The sequence below is a fragment of the Bufo bufo genome, chromosome 11 (assembly GCF_905171765.1).
Source record: "Bufo bufo chromosome 11, aBufBuf1.1, whole genome shotgun sequence".
Lineage (NCBI taxonomy): Eukaryota > Metazoa > Chordata > Amphibia > Anura > Bufonidae > Bufo > Bufo bufo.
Window position 1 is genome coordinate 88551287 of NC_053399.1, and position 25771 is coordinate 88577057.

General features: G+C 42.8%; 1 protein-coding gene across 4 annotated transcripts in view; it reads right to left on the reverse strand.

Annotated features, from left to right (window-relative positions):
* Positions 1-25771, reverse strand: part of ADAMTSL4 (ADAMTS like 4) — a 113543-nt gene that overhangs the window by 9480 nt on the left and 78292 nt on the right. For all 4 annotated transcript variants that reach the window (XR_005774884.1, XR_005774883.1, XM_040412458.1 and 1 more), the window contains exons 6-11: positions 23064-23200; positions 11653-11857; positions 9992-10164; positions 3150-3258; positions 1943-2185; positions 953-1082 (exon numbers count right to left, since the gene is read on the reverse strand). Coding sequence is in view for 2 of the 4 variants with exons in the window: in XM_040412458.1 (XP_040268392.1) it covers positions 953-1082; positions 1943-2185; positions 3150-3258; positions 9992-10164; positions 11653-11857; positions 23064-23200 (997 nt within the window). In the remaining 2 variants the exon portion in view is untranslated. The remainder of the gene's footprint in view (positions 1-952; positions 1083-1942; positions 2186-3149; positions 3259-9991; positions 10165-11652; positions 11858-23063; positions 23201-25771) is intronic.

Below are 25771 nucleotides of genomic sequence, written 5' to 3' on the forward strand. Positions count from 1 at the left end.
CAGTGGGGAAATTTTGGCATAACAGCAGCAATCACATTCACAACAGGAGCAAAATAAGAGTAATTAGAGATTAAAGCGTAAAATACAAGAAAAACATAACACAGAATTAACTTAAAAAATTCACTACTGGGTTTCTGGGAACAGTGGTGGTTATAAATCCTAACCGCTGCTGGGAGGAAGGACCTCCGATAACGTTCCTTGGTGCACCTAGGATGCAGCAGTCTGTCACTGAAGGAGCTCTCCAGCTCCACAACAGCTTCATGCATGGGGTGGGAGACATTGTCTAACAGTGATGTTAATTTTGCTAGAGTTCTTCTGTCACCCACCTCCTGCACTGGATCAAGGAGACAACCTAGGACAGAGCTGGCCTTCTTAATGAGCTCTCTGTCTCTCAGCCTCAGATAAGATGCCCCCCCAACAAACCACACCATAGAATATGGCTGATGCCACCACTGAGTCAAAGAAGGTCTTTAGGAGCGTCCCCTGCACTCCAAAGGACCTCAGTCTCCTTAACAGAGTCTGTCTGACCCTTTTTGAAAAGAGCATCAGTGTTATGGCTGTATTCCAAACCCCCCGAACATCAATGAAGTGGTGTATTTTAAAGGATACAGCTCTGGAGCAATAAAGGGCTATTCCCATCATATAAAGTGATGAGTTATCATTAGGATATGCCACCAGTTTCTGATCAGTGGGATCCAAAAGCTCCATTAAAGTAAAAAAGGCAAAGGTTTAGATCCCTACACTGCCAATAGTCGGGAGTGCAATTGTAAAAGGAAAAACCTAGAAATGGACACAGCCCTAAACCGTGGAGACCCCAACAGAAAGATCCTCACTGATCAGAAAGTGGTGGCATATTCCAAGTGCCATCAGTTTCTGTGATGGGAATAACCTCATAATGACTATAAAATGTCCATGAGATGATGGATATTACTGATCATGATGATGGGCTTACAATGCGGGGCAGGGCTGGGTGTTACAGGCCTCCTCTTGAGGGAATGGCTTTGTCGACGAGTCACATTCCTCCTCATTAACCTCATCCAAGGAGCTTCTGGAAGCACACTGGTATATGGGGTACCAGAACCCTGAGAAAAAAAGAAGAGTGTTACAGTAGTGCCACGGGAAAACCCAAAATACAAAAAAGAAAGATTGTCAAAAACGAAAACTGTGTTTGTGGTAGACCCACACGGTGACTGATAGATAGACTCGCAAGTAGAGATGAGCGAACTTCTGTTTTAAGTTCGGCGTCTAAAGTTCGGCTTCCGGTTAGCGGAGGATCCCGATATGGATTCCGAATTCCGTTGTGGTCCGTGGTAGCGGAATCAATAATGACCATTATTGATTCCGCTACCACGGACCACAACGGAATTCGGAATCCATATCGGGATCCTCCGCTAACCGGAAGCTGAACTTTAGACGCCGAACTTAAAACAGAAGTTCGCTCATCTCTGCTCGCAAGTAGTGGTGCTAGGTGTGGAGAGGCAGATTTAGTAAGACCAATGAAAACGGAAAAACACCAAATTTATTAAGAGAGGCCCAACTTTTAATAAATCGATTGCCTCCTGGACTGTGTTAAAGCCAGAAAATGAAATTTATGTCTCCTATGAGCAGCTGTAAATTTGCTCAGTGCTTTGTGCCATTTGCCGGCTTCCAGACCACTGATGGTCATGTCTTCTCCTGCTAAACCCTTCCCAATTCTTTGTACTTTTCAAGAGTCCTGAAGCCATGCTGATCTCTTCCTGAAAAACTTTCCAGGAATCTGGAAAATAGTGCAGGCACAGTGCATTACAATAGGAGACACTGACAGATGCCAACATGTCACATGCCCATCCGCCAACGGCCATTTTGCAGGACAACTAGCTAGCCCCCACTGATTTTTTATTTATTTTGAGCCATTTTTTAAATACCGATGACTCAAATGCTGTCTGAGGTAAGTACCACTCACCTTTCCCGCAGGTAACAGAACATGGCGTGTTTCCAACACGTCTCCAGAAAAACTGAGGTTGCTCTGGCCAATAGGGAACAGGAGGAGCCGCGAGAGGAGGGATTCGTACGTTGCGCTGCAAAGTGCCAGCCGGCCGCGGTGGCCTTGCCTGAGGTGGTGGGACCCGGATGCGTTCCTCCACAGGGTTATTTCGTAAGTTAGTCTGTGGGAGGGAAGAACTGGATGGCATTGATCTCAGAGGTCCTATAAAGAGAGTAAAGGACATGTGAATCAATCAAGTAACAAAAAAACGAGATTTTTGTACTTACCGTAAAATCAGTTTTTCTTCCGTTCATTGGGGCTTGACCATGGGTATAGCTGCTGCCATTAGGAGGTGGACACTAAGCGCAAAGGTGTGAGCTTCTCCCTCCAGCTATACCCTTCCTACAGGGACTAAGCTACATCATTTAGTGCAAGAGCAGAAGGAGAAGCCAGACAAAAACAGGAAACCAAACTACGTACCCAGAAAAAAAAAAATTGAGAACGGGTCGGAGCTGTGTCCCCCAATGAACGGAAGAGAAACAGATTTTACGGTGAGTACAAAAATCTAGTTTTCTCATCCGTGTCATTGGGGGACACAGGCTTGACCATGGGACGTTGCAGAACAGCCCCAAGGGTGGGCCTAAACAAACCTCTCCCCGGCCAATTAGAGAACCGCCATCTGCAAAACTCTACTCCCCAGCTGAAGGAGTGGGAGCGGGGAGAACTCATCCTGGGGACAGGCCCGACTCTGCTGCTGGCCTCCGCCACCGCCCAACGCTTGCAGTAAAACGAGGTAGCGCTAAAGACCTGGCCAAACAGAGACACCGGCGGGAGGGAGTAGGCCACAGAGAAGCCAGGGCCTCAATTAGCAGCGGCCCTGGCGGCGCCTCCTACAGACACTAAGCTAAAACTGATTTCCCTGTAGGAAGGGTATAGCTGAAAGGAGAAGCTCACACCTTTGTGCTCAGTGTCCGCCTCCTAGTGGCAAACAGCTATACCCACGGTCAAGTCTGTGTCCTCCAATGACAAGGATGAGAAACAATGGTCGTTCCTCACTGTGTTTTTGATTGTCCTCAGCTTCCTGAAGAGTAGGTCCCCCTATAAAGTCACTTCTACATCATCTACAGCTATCTTCAGGCCAAGCCAACTCAACATGTCAGACACTTACTGCTAAAGGGGCACTTACCGTTTTCCTGCTGCGGGACGTGGGAGATGTGACTGGGGTTATCAGAGCCGGGTGGTGAGGAGATGAAATACTGGAAGGAGACACCAGGATTGTCCTGCTGAAATATCATCTGCCAAGGGAGAGGAAAAGAGAAATCTGTCAAATATATAGAAATTTTTTCAACAAAAAAAAATCTGCATTAAAATGGGAAAATTTTGGGGGCCATAAGGCCTTGGTTAAAATGCCCCCATCATGTGGTGCATACGGATAAAAAGATACAGGGCTGTAAAGGGTGCAAATGTTGGAGCAAGACATGGAACTTGGGGGGTACAAAGATGTACAGCAGTATTATAAATGGGGGTGGCAGTTGGGAGGGGGGCTCTTACAGATTTCGCATCAAAGCCCAAGAGATTCAAGTTTAGAGAGGTTTCAACAGCACCTGCTACGGCTACCCCTAAATTCAATAAATCCAAACTGCAATAAGAAGGATTGGACACTAGGTGGTGCTGCAGCTCCTGTAGACGTTGCATTAGGAGTACTGAGAATAAGGCCTCATGCACACGATCGGTCCGCAAAACACGGATTTTTCTGAACGGCACGGACAGCGTTTAATAAAACTGCCTATTCTTGTCCGCAAAGCGCAGACAAGAATAGGACAGGTTATTTTTTTTTTTGCGGACCACGGAACGGAGCAACTGATGCAGACAGCCCACGGAGTGCTGTGCGCATCTTTTGCGGCCCCATTGAAGTGAATAGGTCCGCATCCGAGCCGCCAAAACAGTCATGGCTGTGTTATAGCTCCAAAACATACAAGTCTCCATAATATCCAGTATATACCAGTAAGAGACTGGTATGGTTACATAGGACTGCATATTGCGACCACTGTCATTACACAGGACTGTGTTATGTAACTTCTGTCTCTTCACACAGGACTGCACAGCGTGATCTGCATCAGTACACAGGATCGCACAATGTGACTTATCATTACATGGGACTGCACAGCATGACCTCTTTCATTACATAGGATTGCATAATGTTACCTATCGTTACATGGGACTGCACAGCATGACCTCTTTCATTACACAGGATTGCATAATGTTACCTATCGTTACATGGGACTGCACAACATGACCTCTATCATTACACAGGATTGCATAATGATACCTATCGCTACATGGGAAACAGATGAAGAGGGAGCTCATAATACCAAAAGTATATAAATTTTATTAAAGCATGTTAAAAATACCAAAAAAAGAAGTAAGGTAGGTACATAAGATGCCGTGAGGCAAGGTGATGAGAGCGGAGAACAGAAAGAGCGCCACCCTGGGAAGAAAAACACACGGATATAGAGATGGAAAAATGTAGTATATAGTGATATATAACATGGGAATGGAGAATATTGGGTACAGTGCCCAACCCATGAAATGGGTAAATAGATGATAAAACCATATGACATCAGGTAAAGCAAGGTCAACTCATGCACCCCCACTGGCAACAGATGCAAACGCATAAAGGTGAAAGTATGTTGCATAGAAAGCAAAGTGCAAGTGGACAAAAAATGACCACACAGCCAGCGGGGGGCAATAGAGGACCAAAGCTTACCTGGAAAGACCGTGTGCAGCGAGACCCAGGGTGGCGCTACCCCAACGCGCGTTTCGGCGTGCCTTCGTCAGGGGGTCATGGGACTGCACAGCATGACTTCTTTCATTACACAGGATTGCATAATGTTACCTATCATTACATGGGACTGCACAGCATGACCTCTATCATTACACAGGATTGCATAATGATACCTATCGTTACATGGGACTGCACAGCATGACCTCTTTCATTACACAGGATTGCATAATATTACCTATCGTTACATGGGACTGCACAGCATGACCTCTTTCATTACACAGGATTGTATAATGATACCTATCGCTACATGGGACTGCACAGCATGACCTCTTTCATTACATAGGATTGCATAATGTTACCTATCGTTACATGGGACTGGACAGCATGACCTCTTTCATTACACAGGATTGCATAATGTTACCTATCGTTACATGGGACTGCACAACATGACCTCTATCATTACACAGGATTGCATAATGATACCTATCGCTACATGGGACTGCACAGCATGACCTCTTTCATTACACAGGATTGCATAATGTTACCTATCATTACATGGGACTGCACAGCATGACCTCTATCATTACACAGGATTGCATAATGATACCTATCGTTACATGGGACTGCACAGCATGACCTCTTTCATTACACAGGATTGCATAATGTTACCTATCGTTACATGGGACTGCACAGCATGACCTCTTTCATTACACAGGATTGCATAATATTACCTATCGTTACATGGGACTGCACAGCATGACCTCTTTCATTACACAGGATTGTATAATGATACCTATCGCTACATGGGACTGCACAGCATGACCTCTTTCATTACACAGGACTGCAGAGTATGACCTCTATCATTACACAGGACTGCAGAGTATGACCTATCATTACACAGGACTGCACTGTATGACCTATATCATTACACAGGACTGCAGAGTCTGACATGTGACCTCTTAGTCCCCCAGGATCACAGTCCTGGATGTTATAAAATCATTATGAGCCAACACTCCGGCTGATGAGCATTGTTTACAGAGAGGCTTCTGGTGTCCAAACTGCTGTGTAACAGATCAGTTGCCGCGACATGTCAGCCAAAGCCTGGAAGCCACTTGTGTTAGGTTACAAAATAAACACCTCACGTATACAAAAATCACATTTTCTTTGTCAGTCCACAATTCTTCGCACTGCAACATTTTTCCAATTTTAGAGAAACTATAGACTGTTCATCCTGATCCTCCTGGTTCACGAGTCTACACATCCACTTGCATGCCTATCTGTCTACCTCCCGTCCACTTTGAGACCCACTGAAAAACGGGACTGTTGCGAGGTATACCGAAAGAGGAAGTATCCGACAGTTTTGTGTGTATACCGTATTTTTCGCCCCATAAGACACACTCCCCCCCCCCCCCAAAAAAAAGACCCATTTGTCTCCTTGGTTACAGAGTACAAACAAACCCTTTGTACAGCCTGTTGTGTTGATTCGCTCCATCTAACCTAAAAAACTGTGGGGTATCACATGACTGCAGGATCCGACTACACAATAGGTTTGTAGTCTGTTACCATGGAGACACAGAGGTCTGTCTAAGAGCTGATGATTTTAATGAAGACCATTTGCAAATTTGCTTTAGTTATATTGTTTGGTATTAGAAATCAGTAGCAAAACTGTATGTGCCCTTTAAGAAAACAAAAAAGGGAAAGTTTGCAGCTCAATCGGATTTCCAAACAGTTAGCTCATCAGTCAGCAGAAGGATATGAATCATTATAATGACCTATACAGACCTGACTATGTCCCAACTAGGGCGAAGGTCAGCAAAGAAAAGCGGAGGGCTTTGCCTGCGGATGGCCACCTCATTATAAAAGCAGCCATGATCTCACCGTCCAGCGTCAGCTCCTATCTCCTGCTGATCGCCTGACATTCCTATTTTGCTGATCGCATTTGTTTTTGGGAGATTTTCGGTGTTTGGATAAACTTTCTGCGGCCCTGTGCAAGGATCACAGGAGATCGGAGGGAAATGACACGTGTCTAAGCAGTGTCCCCAGTAGTGTCCCAATCCTGGCTCCAAAAATGATTATGTAAGTAGGACAAGGGAGATCGAAGGGTCTAATTACCCAAAAAACACCCAACTGGCCAAGAACCCAGAAGGTCATATCGTAAGAATGAGGTAAGCTGTCACCAGAGATGTCTGGCAACATCCTATTCTGCTCTTCACATTGAAAACACATGCACACTTGGCCAAACCGATAATGCATGTGTACAGGGGAGCTGGAAGGAACAGCAGTCAGCCCTATTAACGTTCGGCAACTGCTCCTTTAATTCTCTGGTCAACCAGTGTACATATTTAGTTAACTTCCCATAATCCAAAGAGTCTGATGACCCAGAACTTCTTTTTAACCAAAGAACCTCAATCTATTGTGGAATTATACAGAAACCTGAGAAGAAAGAATTAAATACCCAAAGAAAGTAGCTGATTTTGGGTTCACATTTCTTAAAATGTATCTACAGTAGCTTCTAATAATCCAGAACTTTAAATAATCCAGCAGCGGAATTGAGTTTCCTTCTTTAATTTCTTATATATCCAGAAGGTTAGATAATCCAGCTTTGATCAATTCTGGTGGATTATTTTAAACGTTCCTCTAAAAGTTCTCTATTATTCCTAGAATATTAGATGTACCAGCCATCGCTGATTAGAGGAATTTTCAGTAAAAATGTGTATATTCAATGTGAATTTTTGCTCCAAAATATGGCTCATTGAATGTTTTTGAGCAATGGTCAACCAAGTGGCATTCGTACGTTTTGGGTTCCTCAAGGATTACCTAATCTCATGTGAACGATATAGCAATGAAAGAGCATTTCTATAAAAATGTTCCAACGTACCTATAAATGGACTATGTTTTCGTTCCCTTTAAACAGGAAATTTAAGAAAATGTTGTTCCATATTTTGTGGCTTTCAAATAAAACCACATTTGGAATTTAAGACTCCGGGAAACATTTTCTTTACTTTTACAAGATTTTTTTAAAATAGGAGAAATATAAATTTAGGCATTCAGAATACCAGGCACATTACTTGTCTACACCTTCTGATATTGTCCTATAGCCTAACGTACTAAACTAGATTTCCTAAAATTGGCCCAAAAAGTACAAGATAGTACCCATGGGATGCTATCCCTCCCATTAGAACATCTATTGGACATGTTTTGAATGTTATTTTTGGTCCCGATGCATTTAACAATTAGCCAAGAATGTCTATGTGGGCAAGTGTATGAAAAAATAGGGTTAAAAAAATTCCTTTAGTGCGTGAGAGCTGTTTTTGAAAAATGTGACTTCAGAGAAGGGTTGCTCCCATCCTGCTTGAACAGGTAAGGGTCCTCAAAGGATCCAATGGAGAGGGAGAAGTTTAGGGTATATTCCTATGTAGATGGGCAGCATAAAAAACAACAACCATCCATGGTGTGGTCCCAAAGTCAGCATGAGGACAGAATTTTCATAAAATGTACATAGTACAAAGTAAAGAAGAAACGTTAAAGGCCACCCAGTAACAAAGCATTTGGTCCAACCAAAGTTCTTGGCTCGTCTACCTGGTCTAGTCTCCTGCTTCTCTGTTTCCCTTGTTATGAGGTCCACATGTTAATCAGATCCTGCAACTTTTTCATAACTTCTGTTGTTTCAGAAGTCTGGCAGCGTCTCTCTTGACTGTGCCCACCCCAGACTGCAGCAAGCAGCCCTTCTCTTTCATCGCACATGAGGTAACCTGAAGCTTGGCACATGATGCCCCACCCATGCAATCACTTCAGTTGTACTGTAAATCATTCATCGTAGAATGTTTGAATTAGACCTCATTTCGCAACTGAGCTCCGGAGATACGGAGTAGTCCAGCTGGTAGTCATAAAAAGAGCAAATTGCTAAAAAGCCTGGGGATTCTGGGTAACATACCCGTGAACATAACTTATAAGGCAAAGTATGTTTGTGAGGAATATGGGGGAATATAATTTGATACCTGCCAATTTTCTGTCAGGAGTGATGGGCATCTTGCATAGGAAACAGGCTCCCCAGGTGGCCCAGCCTCAAAGCGATAACATTTCACACCAACGGCAGCAGGACTGGAAGCAAGCTTCTCTGACAGGATGACACCCTGCTGGGGGGGTCCCCCGAGCTGGTCAACTGCATCAACCCCCCCCCCCCCCCCCCCAGACAGTCTGGAACAGTGAGTTCATAAGGATTTATGAGTTTACCGTACATCTTAGCCATATACCGGTTACATCTTCGAGATCCCGGGAAGAGTTGAACGTTCCCCTGGGCCCTCCCTCGCTTATAGGACCCGGGGAAGGGGAGATATGGAGAACTCAACCCCAAATGTACCACGGACCCAGCCAGATCCATTGTTACCAGAACCGCCTCCCTGTGACCTTCCGGTGAGGAGTCATGATTCATATTAGGTTTTTGGAGTTTTAGCTACCATACCCAAAGAGAGGGTGAGTGGGACCCTCCCGGTGGGTGGGAGGGGTGTGATCGACCAAGGGTTTAACTGCACATGCGAGGCAGTAGCCATTGTCTTTCTTCTTAAGGGAGGTTATGACATGTATCGTGTTGGAAGAGACCAGGTACCCCGCTGGCATCACTGCCTCCCATGTGACTGCAGCACCAAGGTCTACACATCTTTCCGGTAACTGACTGGGATCTATCTGTATATATCTTTTGTGTATGTAGTATTGTTGTCTAGTATGCCTTTAAGGCGATTAAATATACAATTTAATCTTGGATCGTTCTTTTATCTTAATCCACAAATCCACACTTCCATCTATATCTAAAGAGGAATTGGTGGCAGTCTACCGGGCTGGTAGGGCTCTGTTTCACTGGCGTAGTGAAAGGTCTCTCTCAGTCTGTCAGGGTTGTGAGCGAGTGTCGTGACATGCCGGATGTCGCGTGAGCCACCATCTTACACTTACGTACCCGTGTGGACAGGGTGTGTATGTGTGTAAAAATGTGGCCAGTAGACCTTTCGTACCCCCAGGGGGTGCAGAACGTCATGTCTTGATAAAAGTGAAGAGACCGTACCACGTGAGCCTGACGTAGCAGCGACATCACGCGGGGCTGCAAGGTTTGGTTCGTCACAATGTTCTCATAGGAAATGACTGAAGAAGCAGGTAAGAGAATTTAAGAATGCATTTTGAATGGGACCCAAGAACCAGGGTTAATATTTTAAAAAATTTGGGATAATACATTTTGATAAGTTCATACTCACATAGACATCAAGGGCTTCAGAGGTGGGTCCAGGGGCAGTGAAGGATTCTCCTTCTTGTTCCTCACGTCCAGGTTGGTTGTAGGTAAACACAGTGCTTCCTACTTCGTATTTTCCAGGTGGGTCCACAGCCCAGTTACCATTAATAATGGGTTTCCCTGATCGATTTCTCAAAGCTGAAACAGTTTTAGAAGTTAATGAGCTTTCAAGACATGGCATGATGTTTGCACCTTCATATATTATGAACAACCTTCATTCAACATTGTTCTCTGATCAAGAAGACCTTTAGGTTGCTCCTCCATTGGCATTCTAACTGAATTGCAAACTTCAAAAATTTCATCCGACCATGGTTTATGTGACTAAACTTTAACCTACAAATTGCCCATTTTCTCAACATAATTAACACTACCCTGGATTTAGTTTTTACATCCTTCTCAATCCTAATCCCTTCCACTTTCCATATCCATTATGCAGCCTTTCCGCTCTTAATTCTCAATGTTTTAATTACTCGGCCTTCTTTTATTTAATCTACTACATCCTCCACTGAATTTCCATCCCCGGGCCCCAAATAGAGCCAAGTTTCCACTCTACTAAACCTCTAAATTCTTCATAAATCTTCTAAGTGCCTTGTTCCTATGATGTTCTTGTTTGGCTGTCAACTATTACTTATGAATCCACCATAAACATGCATGCTTAGCCTATGTTTTTAATGGGGAGTGGGAAAAAAGCAGATTCCAGACCCTTCTGGGAACTGTGTATTCCTTGCAGGAAGATAGCATCAGCATGTTTAAATCCACTTAGCCCAAGCCTTCTTATCCCAAACATCTGCCATCATAGAAACCCTTGACATACACCCCCCATCCCATACTATACACATCAGACATTTATCTCATGAGTATCGGCAACTTTAAAAGGGTTCTCTGAAACTGGGAACACCTTTTGACTCACTTGTCAGTGGGGCTGTGGGGCTCCCTCTCAGGACGTCTGGACCAAAAGTGTGAAGTGCCGTATAAATGCAGGTTACTGCTGCCAGACAATCAATGGCCTCAGCGGTGACGCGTGTAGACGTCACATCACATTTACAGTCCAGCAATGGAAGCAGAGGAGAAGGAAGTCTGGCACTGGAACCAGAGTCCCTGCCTGATAATATCAAAAGGGGTACCTAGTCTCAGAGAATCCCTTTAAGTCTGAAGAATAGCTGTCTACATTTTGGATGTTAAGTAACTTTAGAGTCACTTGCACAACACTATTCTTCTTTATTACTGATGGACCATTACAAACCTTTGGTGTATTTCATGTGGCTCCAAACCCTGTAACACTGTGACAGACACATGTAATAATCCTAAATGGGCCTGGTACTGGACCTCCATAAGGAGATCACCTAGTGGCAATGCTCCAGGGGAAAATACTATGCAAACAGGTATCCATCTCGCTAGTGTCACCTATTGGAAGTGGCTCCCTATGAGTCAATGTTCTCTTGGAACATGACAAGGGAAAATAGCCAAGCCATATTTCCATCCTCAGACAGGCTCAGAAATGGCAGCCACCCATTATTGTGGTCACACCACCATTATTCTGAACGTTGTTCTGTCAGACATGTGTCATGTTGCCGGGAGCCTATTTTGTTAACCTTCCTTGTTCCACCCGTTCCATGTGTTGCTTACCTAGGTAGTTAGGGCTCCAGGTAAGTTCTCGGACACTGATCTGCGTGGCCCCTTTTGGAATCTCCAGAATTTTATGGTAGCCAATAGGAATATTAGTGTCCTTGAACGTCCCAGTGATGAACTTGCATGTAGAACCATCTCCACCGCACACTCCACACGTATCTAGCGTACTGTTCGATCCTAGTATGCCATCACAACCTGGGCTCTGCAAATAATAAAAATATCAGTATAAATCCACCTAGACATAAATGTTTATGTGATCAAACTCAATCAGTCTTCTCCTAAATGTCTCTATTAGGACATTAATAAAGGCCATAAGGCCATGGGTGCAGCTAGGTGAGGCATGTTCCCTGGGTACCGGTTACAGGGCTAGGACAGCAAACTACCCCCCCCCCACCCCCCAAAAAAAATAATTAAAAAAATAGGTAAAACTATCTGCAGTATCCAGCACCAACCATCACCCTGTATTGCTTCATTTCTCCTTTGGAGGCACTGCAGGGAAATGAAACACTTGTTGCCTCACTTATTACAGTTGATCTCTGGGCATCTGAGCAGCAAAACACCCCGTGAGTGCAATCGTGACTGCTCAGCCCAAGGGACCATTATTGGGACCAAAAGTGGTGGGAGACTGCCAAAAGGGAATTTGATTCTATGGTATTGATCTCCACCATTCGATAAATTGCTTTCTTTCCTAAAGTGAGCAATTTGGGTAACGGGAATATATTACAGAATTACTTAAAACATATTCCCGTACCTCTGTGGTAGGGAAGGACACAGATGTAACAAATGTTTTACAGCCAGGAAGTGAAGATGAGTTTATGGGTTACGCTGACCCAAATCCTCACATATACTGTATGTTAGATCTGAGATCAGGCGTCCACATGTTCACAGAAGTCGTTCCAGATCACGGTTCCATTTCCTGAATGAGATAAATTATATATATAGAAATATCTCCTAACTGTGCCAGGATGAACATGTCTAAGTAGTTGGTCTCAATGTGCTGGTTAAGCTTTATCAAAAAATATTGTTGTCCGACGCTTATTCTGGGAAGAATGCCGATGTAAAAAGAGGCAGAGGTAGACTTCAGTAGAAGACTTGTTGGCTCCCACCTTGTACCAAGGACAAATGCCCCCTTAGCTGTAGTGTATGTAAGGTTCTAGCGCGTGATACAGTGGATAAACCTATATATATGGCTAATCCTATGGAGACTTGTCCTAACGATCATGTTCTTGTGTAAGGTGCCAAAGATGTTGTCCTCACAAATATCATGGAGACATCATCAACATGTGAACAACAGTTCATGCAAGAGTCCAACTTTGGACTACACCTGTCTTTCATTACTACACAGTACAGTGGACCTACTCCATCTCCTATTTTCATTACTTGTCCTCATCTGAATTCTTATATGGAGTTTGTGGGTCTTGATACATGTGGATCAATGCCCTGGATGTACGCTGAGAACCGGTTTTCCATGCCAGACCAATTCTCTGGAATGACTTGAGAAAGGGACCTCATTAGAAGGGAGGCAGACGCTCTGACTCCTGGCATGAACTGGTGACTAGTCAATATATTATGGAAGAAGTGAAGGGTGTGAGCCAGAAGATCCGGTGACCAGCAATGGCTCCTTTGTGCACACATAAAGCTGAAATAGCAGACAGTCCAAAAGTAACGTTAAGGAAACTAAATACTATTTATAGTCTCAATAACAGGTATGCTATAATAGGTCCCTTTTGTTAGTTTGCAATCTATATATCAACTTTGTAGTCCCTATCCATTTGTCACTAGTCCAGTCTTTAACAGCAATCAGCCAAAACTCAACCGTAATAGCCAAAAATGCACAAGAACATCAATGGTGAAATGTATTTGGTCAAAGATTTTTAGGATGCAGAGAACTCAGGAACATCATGGTCTTCAGTTGGGAAGAAATGTATTCTGGGGGAGCTGGTGTTCAATAGGGCGTTTTGTGGGGGAGCCACAAAATTTGATCAGCTTAAGATACTCCTAACCTCACTGGCTAGGGCAATATTTGTTTTAAGGGTTCCCATCCCCAGGATGCAAAAACTATGGCCGCACCTGGGCACTGGAGCGTGACAGAGCTGAAAAGGTCCATCAGCATCATATAAGGAGACCAATACTGTGGGGGTCATGTAACAGATTTTGCTTTGGGGCCCAATGACATCCCACAAAACCTCCAGGATCTAGTCCAGCTATAAAGTTGAATGCTTTCAGCTTTGTCAAAAGTGTTTCTTAGCTGTGACAAAACATCTTCCATGCGCTGTAGTTCCAGTTTAATGGGAATTTCCTGGGAAATTTTGCCCATTTTTCAAAACTTTCTGAGGACAAGTGAGAGTCTTTCTTATGGTATATAAAGTTTGGCTTACATTATGAAATATGTTATGAATTAAGGGCAGCATGTGTGCCTGTTCGATGATGTCCCTAAAATATGCTGCTTTAAATAAAAAACTGAAGGCAGCAGAGACCTGGACGCTCAACTGAGCGAGCTTGATGTCTGTCTAGTAAGTCTCAAGGGGACCTGGGCATAGTACGAGTTAACAGACACTCACTGTTTGGACGCTGTGAAACATCCCATTGTCTCTCCACACCGTCAAGTACTTTCTCTGGAACTGGACCAGTGGTTCTGGCTCTACATCACAAGGACTGGAGGCTTCGAGCTCTCACATGTGGTCTCAATAGCTGTCGGAGACAATCTCTGAATATTTGGAGTACGACTCTGTCTCCTACAGATCTGTCTGCGACCATGTTACCTACAACCTTTCCGCAGCTTGAGCTCCTCGCAGAAGAATTAATTACACTTCTATTCCTAACAAGTCTGCTGCCCAGGGGCCAATGTTGATTTTCTAATCAGTTGGAGGCAGTAAACTTATTTGTTATCTTCTGCCATTTCTATCCTTTCCATCAAATAACATCCAGTAAAGTCGTAATACATCTCAGTTGGGTACTACATCAACTCGTATTTGTATTCAAACAGTCTGAGCTGTAGGGTGATTTTGAGGTCATCACGGACAACCTTGGACTTCAATGGTGAAGTTTTGATTGATTGTGTAGTGGAATATAGCGGATATACTTAATTACCTAAAAAAATTTATACCTCGACGGCCACTGAAGGAAATTAGGGAATTTTCTATATAGTCCTTTACAACATATGAATGGAAAACAACCTACACATGGACTCAACCTCCACAACTATGGAGAAGACTACCAAAAACTGCTGCTCAAGTGGTACAGCTCTGTCTAAGCTCTACCAGAGTTAAAAGAACCCTGGATCCATAAGTGTGCTGATCATTGCTTTTCTCAGCACCTCCATATTACCTGAAGATCCACTTATTTGTGTGCCCCTCCAAGTGACTGAACAGAGAGATTGGAATTGTAGTGGTGTATAAGGGTACATACAGGTACGGTACACAGTGTTGAGGTGCCTAGGGCCCACTATACAATTACTTCTTAGCTGACCTGAACCCTGTTTGCAAATTCCCGACCACCAAATTTATTATTATTACTGACTGCCCTCTCAGTAGCGTGCTGCCTTACTCTTGACTTGGACTAGGGGCCCCCTTAGCTGTGTGAACCACGGATGCTTGCTCATGTGGTACAGGTATCAGCAAGAAGCTGCAAGATGATTGATGATGGGAGGCCAGGAAGCTTTGTCAAGATGGTGGGGCCCCTGAGAGAGGATACTGGCAATCCTACCAATGTGCCTAGATGTCATCCTTCAGTATATGGACACGTAGGCTTGCTAAGATGCTGTATGCTGCTTGTAATGCAGTCAGTGTACTGTGCCATCCACCGCTCATTGGGGGCCTGGGAGCCTATTGGGAAATATACCCGTTCCCCTACAGGTCAGTCCGAACTGACAGGTATAGTGGTTACGTGAAAGTATAAGAAAGTATACAAGCTCTTTCGTGGTGTGCGAGTGAGCATATAAGGAAATATAACAACTATATGGTAGTATATGAGACTATATACTGACTCAGTTGGCTTGTAACACTTGGGTCCTGGGTTCTAATCCAACCAAGAGTAACACATGCACCTCCAAGTTCTCTAGTTTCCTCCACATTTCATAAATCTAACGGATAGGGCAAGTTGGAATTTAGGTCCTGAGACCCAATGGGGACATAGTGAGTTAAGAACATTTTTGTACAGTGGGGCAGAATATGTTGGTGCTATGTAAATGAATAAAATCAATACATTAGGGTAAATCAGTTAAATCAGTATAGATAATGTTCATTTGGTACAACTCATCTGTGATTTCCGTAGGACTCTTTAGACTAAAGCAGAGATCAGCAACTTCCGGCACACCATCTGTTCTCCCAGAATTCTCATTTCACTTCTGTGGGAGTTGTAGTTTTACAGCAGCTGGAGTGCCGAAGGTTGCTGATCCCTGGACTAGAGCTTCGCCGTGGCACAGCTTTGTGGTAGAATCACCCATTATTAGATGTATTTACCTTATAGAACATGGATAATAATATTTTTATCTGATAATTGGGTTCATTGTTTGTGTTGTGGTTGTTTTGACACTCAGTCAAGATTACACAGTACTGTACATCCCGTACCGCCTCCCTGTCCCGGCTGAATGCAAGAGTTTCAGCCCTAAGGGGACATTTTATATAAGCTCTGAAATGTATGCAAAGTGCGTGCAAGTCAAGCATGCAGCCGTCATTACTCTCCACAGAGACAGCTATATTCATGTTGTGGTTACAGCTGTGTGGTTACGAGGCACTGCCTTCCAACATTAGGAGGAGCATAGTGTCATTATTGAAGACACCCTCCTTCCCCTCCCCAAGCCCTATTTTCTTTTTGTGGGTTGTAAATTGAAGCCTGTGATTCCACATATAAAAAATACAAAAAGTGGCACCAATGACTCCAATTTCTCAATTTAAACATCGCTTAAGGAAAGTCTAAAATGAGTATGTGAAGGTAACACATTTTCGGGAAGCTTCCCCTGAAATGCCATGAAAAACGGACACGCAAGGGGGAGATCGCAACTGGGCCAAAACGACGATGACTAGACGCAATGTGTTAACAATATGTTGTAACAGTGTAAACACTCCACATCCAACACGTACAAATTAAGAAGAACAATCATGTAATCCAGGGCAGATGGTTGATGGAGAAATGCTAAATTCATTGTGACAACTAAAGTGTACAGTTTATGTGCAGGTTCCAATCTGTTGCTCCAGGTCCAAGAAAAGAACAGAATAAAATTTGACCAAAAAGGTTGAAAACCCCAAAAATATCAGGTGGTAACATCTGGTCTCAAGCTGACCAAACACCAAAGTGGGGACCAAACTTGGCCAAATTTCATCAGCTATATAAAATAATTGACCACCTAGTGCCAATAATATTGATATCAACATTCATCCATGGTTGTAAAATGTTGATCAGAGCATGTTACAACCGCTATCTGGTCAGTAGATACAGTATGTGGAACTTTCATACCCCTTAAGCTGACCTAGCCAAACATTCATCAAAATCTTCAAGCATGTTAAGATCCATCAGCCAGATCCTTCATCTACCATCTGAAAAGAGTTAGGAGGTCCCCACACACATTAGATGGTCGGTCAGTCCCACAGAAATAGGCAGGTTCTGCCACCCATAAACCTATATATATGGCCACTTTTATACAACAACCAGCCACCAATTCCCCACATGGATAATACAAGGTAATATCATATACTCTGTACAGGAAACATCTCAAGGAAAATGTTATCTATGGACAGCTGTAAATGACAACTGGAGTTGGAGTGAACACTCCTTGATAAGCATGTTAGTATCTTCAGTTCTTATCATGCAGAGTGATAGAGCATCTTCAAATTTCACAGTATGGTGTCACTAGAGAGGTGTCAAGAATCAACAGTAATCTTTGCCCCCAAATTAGCAGTGTGACTCTGACAAGTGACACTACGAATGGTCCTGCTGGGTGGTCTACAGGACCTCCATAGCTTACAGTGAAATATTACGCTTCACCTCTCCCGAATTTGTACAGTCAGACCCTGTTCTTTGCCCTCACTCAGTATATCTTCTGCATGTGACATTTCTGAGACAGGATTATTTTGTAGAGAAAACAAGCCCAAATTAACTTTCTCAGGGAGTTAGAATTAATAATGCAGAGTCTTCTCTTTTGAGAACAACAGTTGGCTGTAGGAGAAGGGGGGTTATTTCTCACTTTGCTGTGTAGTAAGAATAAGAAATACGAGGGGTGGGCTGCACATAGAATGGACAATAAGCTTGTGCTGATGGAGAGTTCGTCATTGACCGATATATCACCCCTATGCTGATCTTTTGGAAGTATTGCTATGGAGACAGGTAATTAAAATGTGGACAGTCAAGACGCTATTGTAGGTTTCTGATGCCAGTAGGACCATACCTCATAGTTCCCCACCAGTGATGGAAGATGTCTGAAGGTAGAAATGGAAAACACCTCTTTTGGGAGTCCTGATTGTGAAGATGTAAGATACATATGTCTACATACTTTCTTCTTATGGTCTTTTCAGCAGCAGTATAGGTTGGGTGAAAGCTACATCAAACATGGACATTATTCCTTAGATCTGCTCATTGTTATGGGTTATTATGTTTGAACCAGTACACTGCTCTGTACTGATGAGGAGCAAGAACCCTAAAATAGATGTCTATAGATGGTGTCTCTGGTTTGGCTGACGTCCCTCTTCATTTTTCGAGCCTCAAACACTGACTTGCAACAGAGTAGCTACCTATAGGTGACACTAGAGTTTTATTCCTTCAGCAGTACAGTGAATTTGCATACTTTTCCCCCCCAATATTCTCCCAATCCCTGTCTCTATTAGGAAGAGTGGATAGCCACTGAGAGCAGTTCAAACTGTGGAGAACAGCTAATAATCTTCCTTCACGTGGACACCCCTTGATTAGGACCCTGAAGGGAAAATGGTCAGACACCACTGGTGATAAAGGCTCATCACCAGTGGTCCTTGCAGTGGAAGCCTCTACAAAACACCACTTGAGGATGCCTACTTATTAAAAGGTGTAGTCCAACCCCTTCAATAAATGACTATCTCTTAGGGTCCAGTGAAGAAAGTATTTTTTAAGATACATGAGAGCTGAAAGAAAACTTGGCAACGCTTTGAAAGAAATACTAGGAAATGTGTGTAAAATTAGCAGATGCTTGATTTAATGTTGTCGGAGTCACTCAGTTAGGATTCTTTAAGTAATAACAACACACTTGTCTATTGGAATGAATGGTAACCCAAGGCAGTGGCAGGTTGTGCCATTACTTCAGCAACCAACTACCGATGCAGTTGTTGGGCTTTGGTGACCTTGCCACGTATATCCCCACTAGGAAAAGAAGAGTAGTGTAGTCTATGAACAGTGTTAGGAAGGTCTCCATTCACCTTCAATGAGCTATTGGATCTATACAATTATTCATAACAGAAATTTAGGTATTCCAACAGGACTAATAATGTCAAGGAGATGAGTGAAGTAATGAGCAGCTTCCTCCGACCTGTGATTTAACTATTCTCGGAACCAATAAAACCAGCATTGCAAGACGCATGTCACATGTCAGGTTTTAATCAATTTCAGCGGTGTCTACTGCAAAGAATGCTGGGGTAATTTTATGTGATCAGGGGACATGGCAGTAGGGTGCTCGTTCTGTCAAAAGAGGCTAAAACAACAATCCATTGGCCCTCACTGGGTGAATGGACCCATGCTTTGGTAGCTTTCCTGGGGCATACATCAAATTTACACTGCATTGTGAATGGACACTTACTTATGACTTGAGTATTGGTCCAAGAAGGGGTGCAGAGTTGCCTTTGTAAGAAGACCCAGTAGCCTAACAGACCCAAAACAAGTCAAATACTCTATTAGGGAACTGGTGCTTGGAGGTTCAAGTTGACCAAGAAGTGATTTTTGAAAGACCCAGGTGTCACTTTCTTTCTCACAAGAAAGCGAGAGAAAAGAGAGCCTCCTTAGCCAGAAAGGAAGACATCTTGAATTTAAAGAGGACCTGTCCCCATTCTTACTCCTATACATATTTTCTATAAACAATACCAAATGAGCGATCAAAGCCTCCATCTCTACCGGGAAAAGGGAGACTTAAAAAGCTGTGCACAAACAGCAGAGTTGGACTTCTTCCAGAAACATAGCCTGCAGAGTCTCATGGAAAACCATTAACATGGCTTCCCCAGCTACCATGCTTCACTTACAGTTATGATAAGAGAGACCTTATGGGCTCCTTCAGGCACCAGGGCCTGGGTGCAACTACACAGTGACTCCTCCAAGCAGAATTCTTACACTACTCTGTAGTTATTGCGTAGGGTAAAATGGTGAAATTTTTTAGAGATGTTCTTGCAGGCTTCACCGCATCTAAAGACCATTTCTAGTTGGTCTTTGTTTGTTCTCTTTAAGGCTTCAGGCGGGCTAATTCTGTATCCACTGGTAAGTTATTCCGAGAGGAATGCTGGATTCAGTCATCCCTTCCGCCCCCTGATTTACAGCAGGTAGACTCATCATGACACATGTACGAATCTCATCTAAAAATAATCCAGCCATTGCCTTTTATTAAGCAGGTTTCAACTTGCATACTTCAGAAATATTAATAAAAAATACTTTCCATCATGACCTATATATTGCTGCTGTCATTTTAACTCTTCAAAAGAAGAAGACACACCTTCTGGAATATCCTAAAAATTCAAGACTGTTTAAAGGGAACCTGTCTTTTAAAGGGTTTGTTTGATCAGATAAACTTTTTTTTTTATAAAAGAGGCAGAATGGGTTAAATGGGTTAAACAAAAATAAGCCTTAAAGCTGTATTACAATGCCCAAGCGCCGCTTTGCTCGTTTATTAGCTGCTCGATTATATAGGCCAATAAACAAGAACGAGCCTTCCTGCGAATGCTTGTTCCCGGTAATCGGCCTGAAAATAGTGCATTCTAGTGGGGCCCTTGCTCACCTCATCGATTCCCTGCAGCTGCCATTCCATTACCTGCCGGTCTCCTCTTCCTGATCCTGACACACAGGAAATGCCTGGAGATGCCTACTCAGCCAATCGCGAGCTGTGGTGGGTCAATACTGCAGCCAACGACTGGCTGAGCAGGCATCTCCAGTCACTTCATGTGTGTGAAATCAGAACCAGGGAGGTGGAGATCACAAGGGACCCGAACCCGGGGATCAATGGGGCGAATAATGCTTATTTTTTTAAACCTATTCTGCCCCTTATGTATATAAAAAAAACTATGATGGAAAGTGTCTTTAATTAAAATATTGAAGGAATTAAATGGGTTTTTAGGATTTTGTGATGCATGGGATCCCAACTCCCACTGATCACCAAAAGAATCACCTCTCCTTCACGTGGCCATGTTTTGTATGGTAGCTCAGCCCCATTCACAAAGCCACATCATCATAAACAGTATGACCACAGTGGAGGGTGGTCAAAAATCAAAGCGTCTCAAACATTGAAATATCTTATGATATCACTAGATCAGATAGTGTTAATCTCGCAGGGTCACTGTGTGCAGAACGGGATTAAGACAAATTTCAGGCTAAAGCTACTCGATTTAGTCTACAGCCTTTTCACCAGGAATGAAAATCTGTCGGGGAATTTTAGCAAACATGTGATTTGGATGTAAGAAGAAAAGTAGCGATATTTAACACAAATACACAGTCGTCGTTTTGTTGGACGGCGGGTCATACGCATGATGTGGCGCTATCTTCTAGACGTTATTAAGGGGGGGAGAATAATATAGCTTGATTCCAGGACTGCGGGAAGCTGTCCAGGATATTGAAATCCACATCTCTGCAAAAGGAACCTGGACTTGGGCCACATCTTCACTTCTCTACTTGCTATGGTGCAACCAATTGTAAAGTAAGGCTTCGGGTAAGTAAGAGGCTCTGAAGGGCAGAACTGTCTACGTGTAAACAATCGGGCATGAGGCCAGAATAACAGAGTTAGAGGATGCAGAGACCCAGATGTCATCAGTCTTAATTTCTCTCGATACACTGGATACAACCATAGAGCTTAGTTGGATGCCTCATCTTCAAGCTAATGGCTATTCACCACTTGTCAGCAAAGAGCTCCATATATATTCAAGTGCTAAACAACCTTAAAGGGTTTCTAGACTTTGGACAATCTCTACTTGTTAGAAGGGTCCTTTGACATAAAGCTAATCACCTGCTTGGACCCCAAGTGATCAGCTGTGATCTATGTAGTAACCTAGCAAGGGTATTAGCCCAGCCATAGGAGAAATTAAGCATTAAATGGTGCCCATCGAAATTAATGTGTTGGACTGGTCTTCCAGAACTAGAAAAGGTCTTTGTAACTGTTCTTTATTCCGGTTAAAAGATATGGATCCTAAGCAGTGTGCCAACTCTATTAAATAAGAACTCTCTAATAGAGTAAACGAAAAAGGGTTTTTGAAACTGGACAACCCCTTTAACAAACCATAAATAAAGTGTGCATGGTAATTTTAAGCAACCATTCTCCATGATACAAGACCAACGGGTGCTAAAAACCTTAATGAAATGTCTAAAACCATCTATAAAAACAGAAAATCTGAGATCATCAGGGTGGATATTAGCATACAAAGCGTCCAACCATCTAGTGGTTTGGAATAACCAAAGGATCTCTCATAGTTCTTTGGATCATTTTTTGATGCCGAGCTCTCCATAGAAAGTTGATGCTATGGCTGGATGTACAAACAAATATTCTGGACCCAAATCAGACCAACATGTCAAAAATAATGGACGCAAAAAATATTACATAAGGGAGTACCGAATATTGGGTGATAATATACCTTTGTGTTTGGATTCTAGTCTTCAGGGCCATAAACGCTTACCACAAGAGAGAGACACACTTATGTTCATTTCAGCTCATCATTCAAGTTTTAGCTAAGCATTACTAATTTGTGTACTATTACGTACATGTAAAGACTTGAGTCTCCATGACACAATCCGAGTTTCTTCATAGCTTTTCGTGGTTAATCCTGTCTCACAAACATCCTGTTTGATGCATCCTTACACACTTTGTAATATAAATCATCTAAAGAACCTTTGATGGGATATCTAGACTTTACATCTCATTAAGTTACAATTTGGTGAGAAGATACCAATGTTTATGAACATGAGATGTCACCAAAGTTAAGTTCTAAAGTAAAGGCCGGATCCTATTTTATAGTGGCTTGTTTCGGGTAAAAATACCATTGGTAACCTCAAATATTTAGCACCCAAAGGCAAATTATACAGTCATAAACAAGGCGGTGCAGTCTGTAAAATGTTGTCAACCATCTTTGATCCCTGGAGGTTTTAGTGAGGAAGAAAAATTTGGCATGCAGGTAAAAAAAAAAACTGAGGTCATTCATGAATCCAATAGTAAACATTAGATTATACACTGACTCTTGTGCTTAAAGAAATGACATCATACTTACCAGACATTGCCCATCAACGCAAACATCCACAGAACCAGCTTCGCAAGGAGTTCCATCTTGGACCTTCTCGGTATGACGAACATAGAAACGATAGCCAATGGGTCGACAGTTAAGAGCACACCTTTGATTACCGCTCACTGCAAAGAAAAGTGAAGGATATATTAATAAAATCTTTAAGTTTTCTCTCACATGAAATGTCAAAATTCTATTCAGCCTTTTCTGAACCATCTTATTCCTCTACATGAGTGACCATGTGACCACCGCTACTGGTAGCTATTCATGGCAGATGTCCAAAAAGGTTCTTACTCAACCTTATGCCATTTGATCATCTGTACTACAGCTGCAAAACCTGAACCTTCTGTAATTCAACTGAACCAAATTTAGACCATTTTAGAGTTCAGTTTAGTGGAAACACAAGAGGTCCAGATGGTGCTGCCTTAATACGCATGATAAAATGGGTCCACATAACAACCATCTGAATGAGGCCAAGATGGTGTAATTTGTGGAGTTACGGTATGAAACTCTTAATAGCAATGCAGATTATTATTTGGGGTTACTTAGGGTAAGTACAAAGTTGGGCGACAACCCCAACTGCCTGCCATTATGGGTTCTCATCCACTATATGTTACCCTGTAGAAGACCACAAGTAAAAAACATCCACAGATTATTAAAATGAAATAATCCCTCAGTGTCCCTCTCATTTTAATTTTGTTAGAGGAAGACTCCAGGCTCAACTGAAAAACTATGGTATGCCAGGGAGGGCTACAAGGGTGGCACATGGCACAGGAATTCACAAGTCTACATTGTTTGAATCCTGGCATCCAGGGCCAGGATTTAAGACCATTAGAACTAGACCATTTCATACATGGGGTCCTCTGAGGGACATTGATTTCCAGCTTTTTTTCACTTCAGTTCTTTTTCAAAAACATTTGCTTCTAAGACGACATTAAACAAATAAATTGATAACTGTAGGATTTTGGTTACCACAACACAACTAGGCAACATATCCTATTTTTTACCTTTCATCCAATGTGTTTAGCCGAAAATGCACCTGACAGATGCTGAGGACACTTGGTAGATGCTACCTGCCAATACAGCTGCCGGATAAAACCATAATCCCACATCATTAAAGATAATATGTGAATTGTATTTGCATATGCTAAAGCCTGTGTGTCCATCTATTTACTCATAGGAGGACGCTGTTGGCTCACAAACAAAGAAAGGTGCCAAGTGCACAGGAAGAAGATAATTTAATGGCACCTTCTCTGCAGTTGTGGTTCCATTTTATCTTATCACATACAAGTGTTAGCCCTGACATAATACTTGGCGTAGATAAGGTGTTACTCATATGAAGAACATTATTTATAAGTGACCAGTGATGGCTTTCTCAGTAAACACGGTTTACACCATATGTTTTGCCTCAAATGATATTAATACTAGGATTTCCTCACATACAACAAAAACACGAAATCCTGTGAACATCTGCTTGGACTATAATTCTTGACCTTTGGTCTCTCTTAGGTGGGGTTTGCAAAATCACAGAGAAACTCTGTGGAATCATGTAGACAATGATGAAAAAGTAGTCTTGGTATTAACAGGGAATATAAACCACAGTCATACTATGACATGTAACAACGGTGGTGGTCCGTGAGCTTTAGTCTACCACTGGTTCCCAGAGAAAAAAAACCTTTAGTCCTCTTCTGGAATGCATACCGTTTCTGAAAAGTGAAGCACTAGAGGGCTTCACCTTATATAACATGGTCACTTAATTTGGGTAATCAATGAGGTTCTAGTTTATAGATCTCCACCAATGTTGCAACTCTGACGCGTCTCAAAGGTTGAAAAGCTGTGTGAGTGAATAGAATGACCTGAAACCATGATGACCAAGTGGTCCAGATGCATGCAATGAAGCCAAAGTATTGAACACTACAGAACCTAACTGTGAAACTGCCGTGAAATGGTGGCTATGAAGCTCCAATGTGTAAAGCTGTCCATAAACATGACGTAAAGGTTGTCTAAAACGCCTGAAATCACTCAGCCATATGAAACATACACATGCTCGGCCACTCACCATCCAGTACTGGTGAACTGGAAGGAACAGCTGTTTACCAATCACTTGGTCAATGACTATTGAAGATGTATGGCCACCTTAAGAAGGTTGGTAGGCAACTACTGTCTGAGCTGTAATGGTGCCACATTGGCTGTCACACGACTTTTTAAGGTGAAAGAGAAAAGGTTGAGTTGAAAAAAATTCCTGGAAACACAAGCAGCACATCTGGTAGTCGACGACTGACATCACTGATGACTTTACAATATATATCGAGGTGTGATTCTGAGGTCACATAAATATAGTGAAATACTCTTTTTAGTTAAATTCAGCCTGTTCACTCCTGTTGTCTTCAAGGAATAGTGATGTTAATAAATATGTGAGGATTGCAGCCCTGTTGATGAGGACTGCTTTCTGCAATGTGAGACCTCCCTGGCTTCTTGTATAGATATGATCCACAAGTTCCCTCTTCAGAGTCCAGATTGAAAGCAGAAATCTCTCTATTTGCTGCCTGCCAAGCGTAGAGCCCCGACACAGCTGGGAGACATCTGGCCATGATAGTTTGTGTCCTGGACCATATATCTATCCCAACAAGGTCATCCTGTGTTTTACAGTATTATATTTTGCCTGACAACGGCCTGACTTCACTGGGAGGATAAGG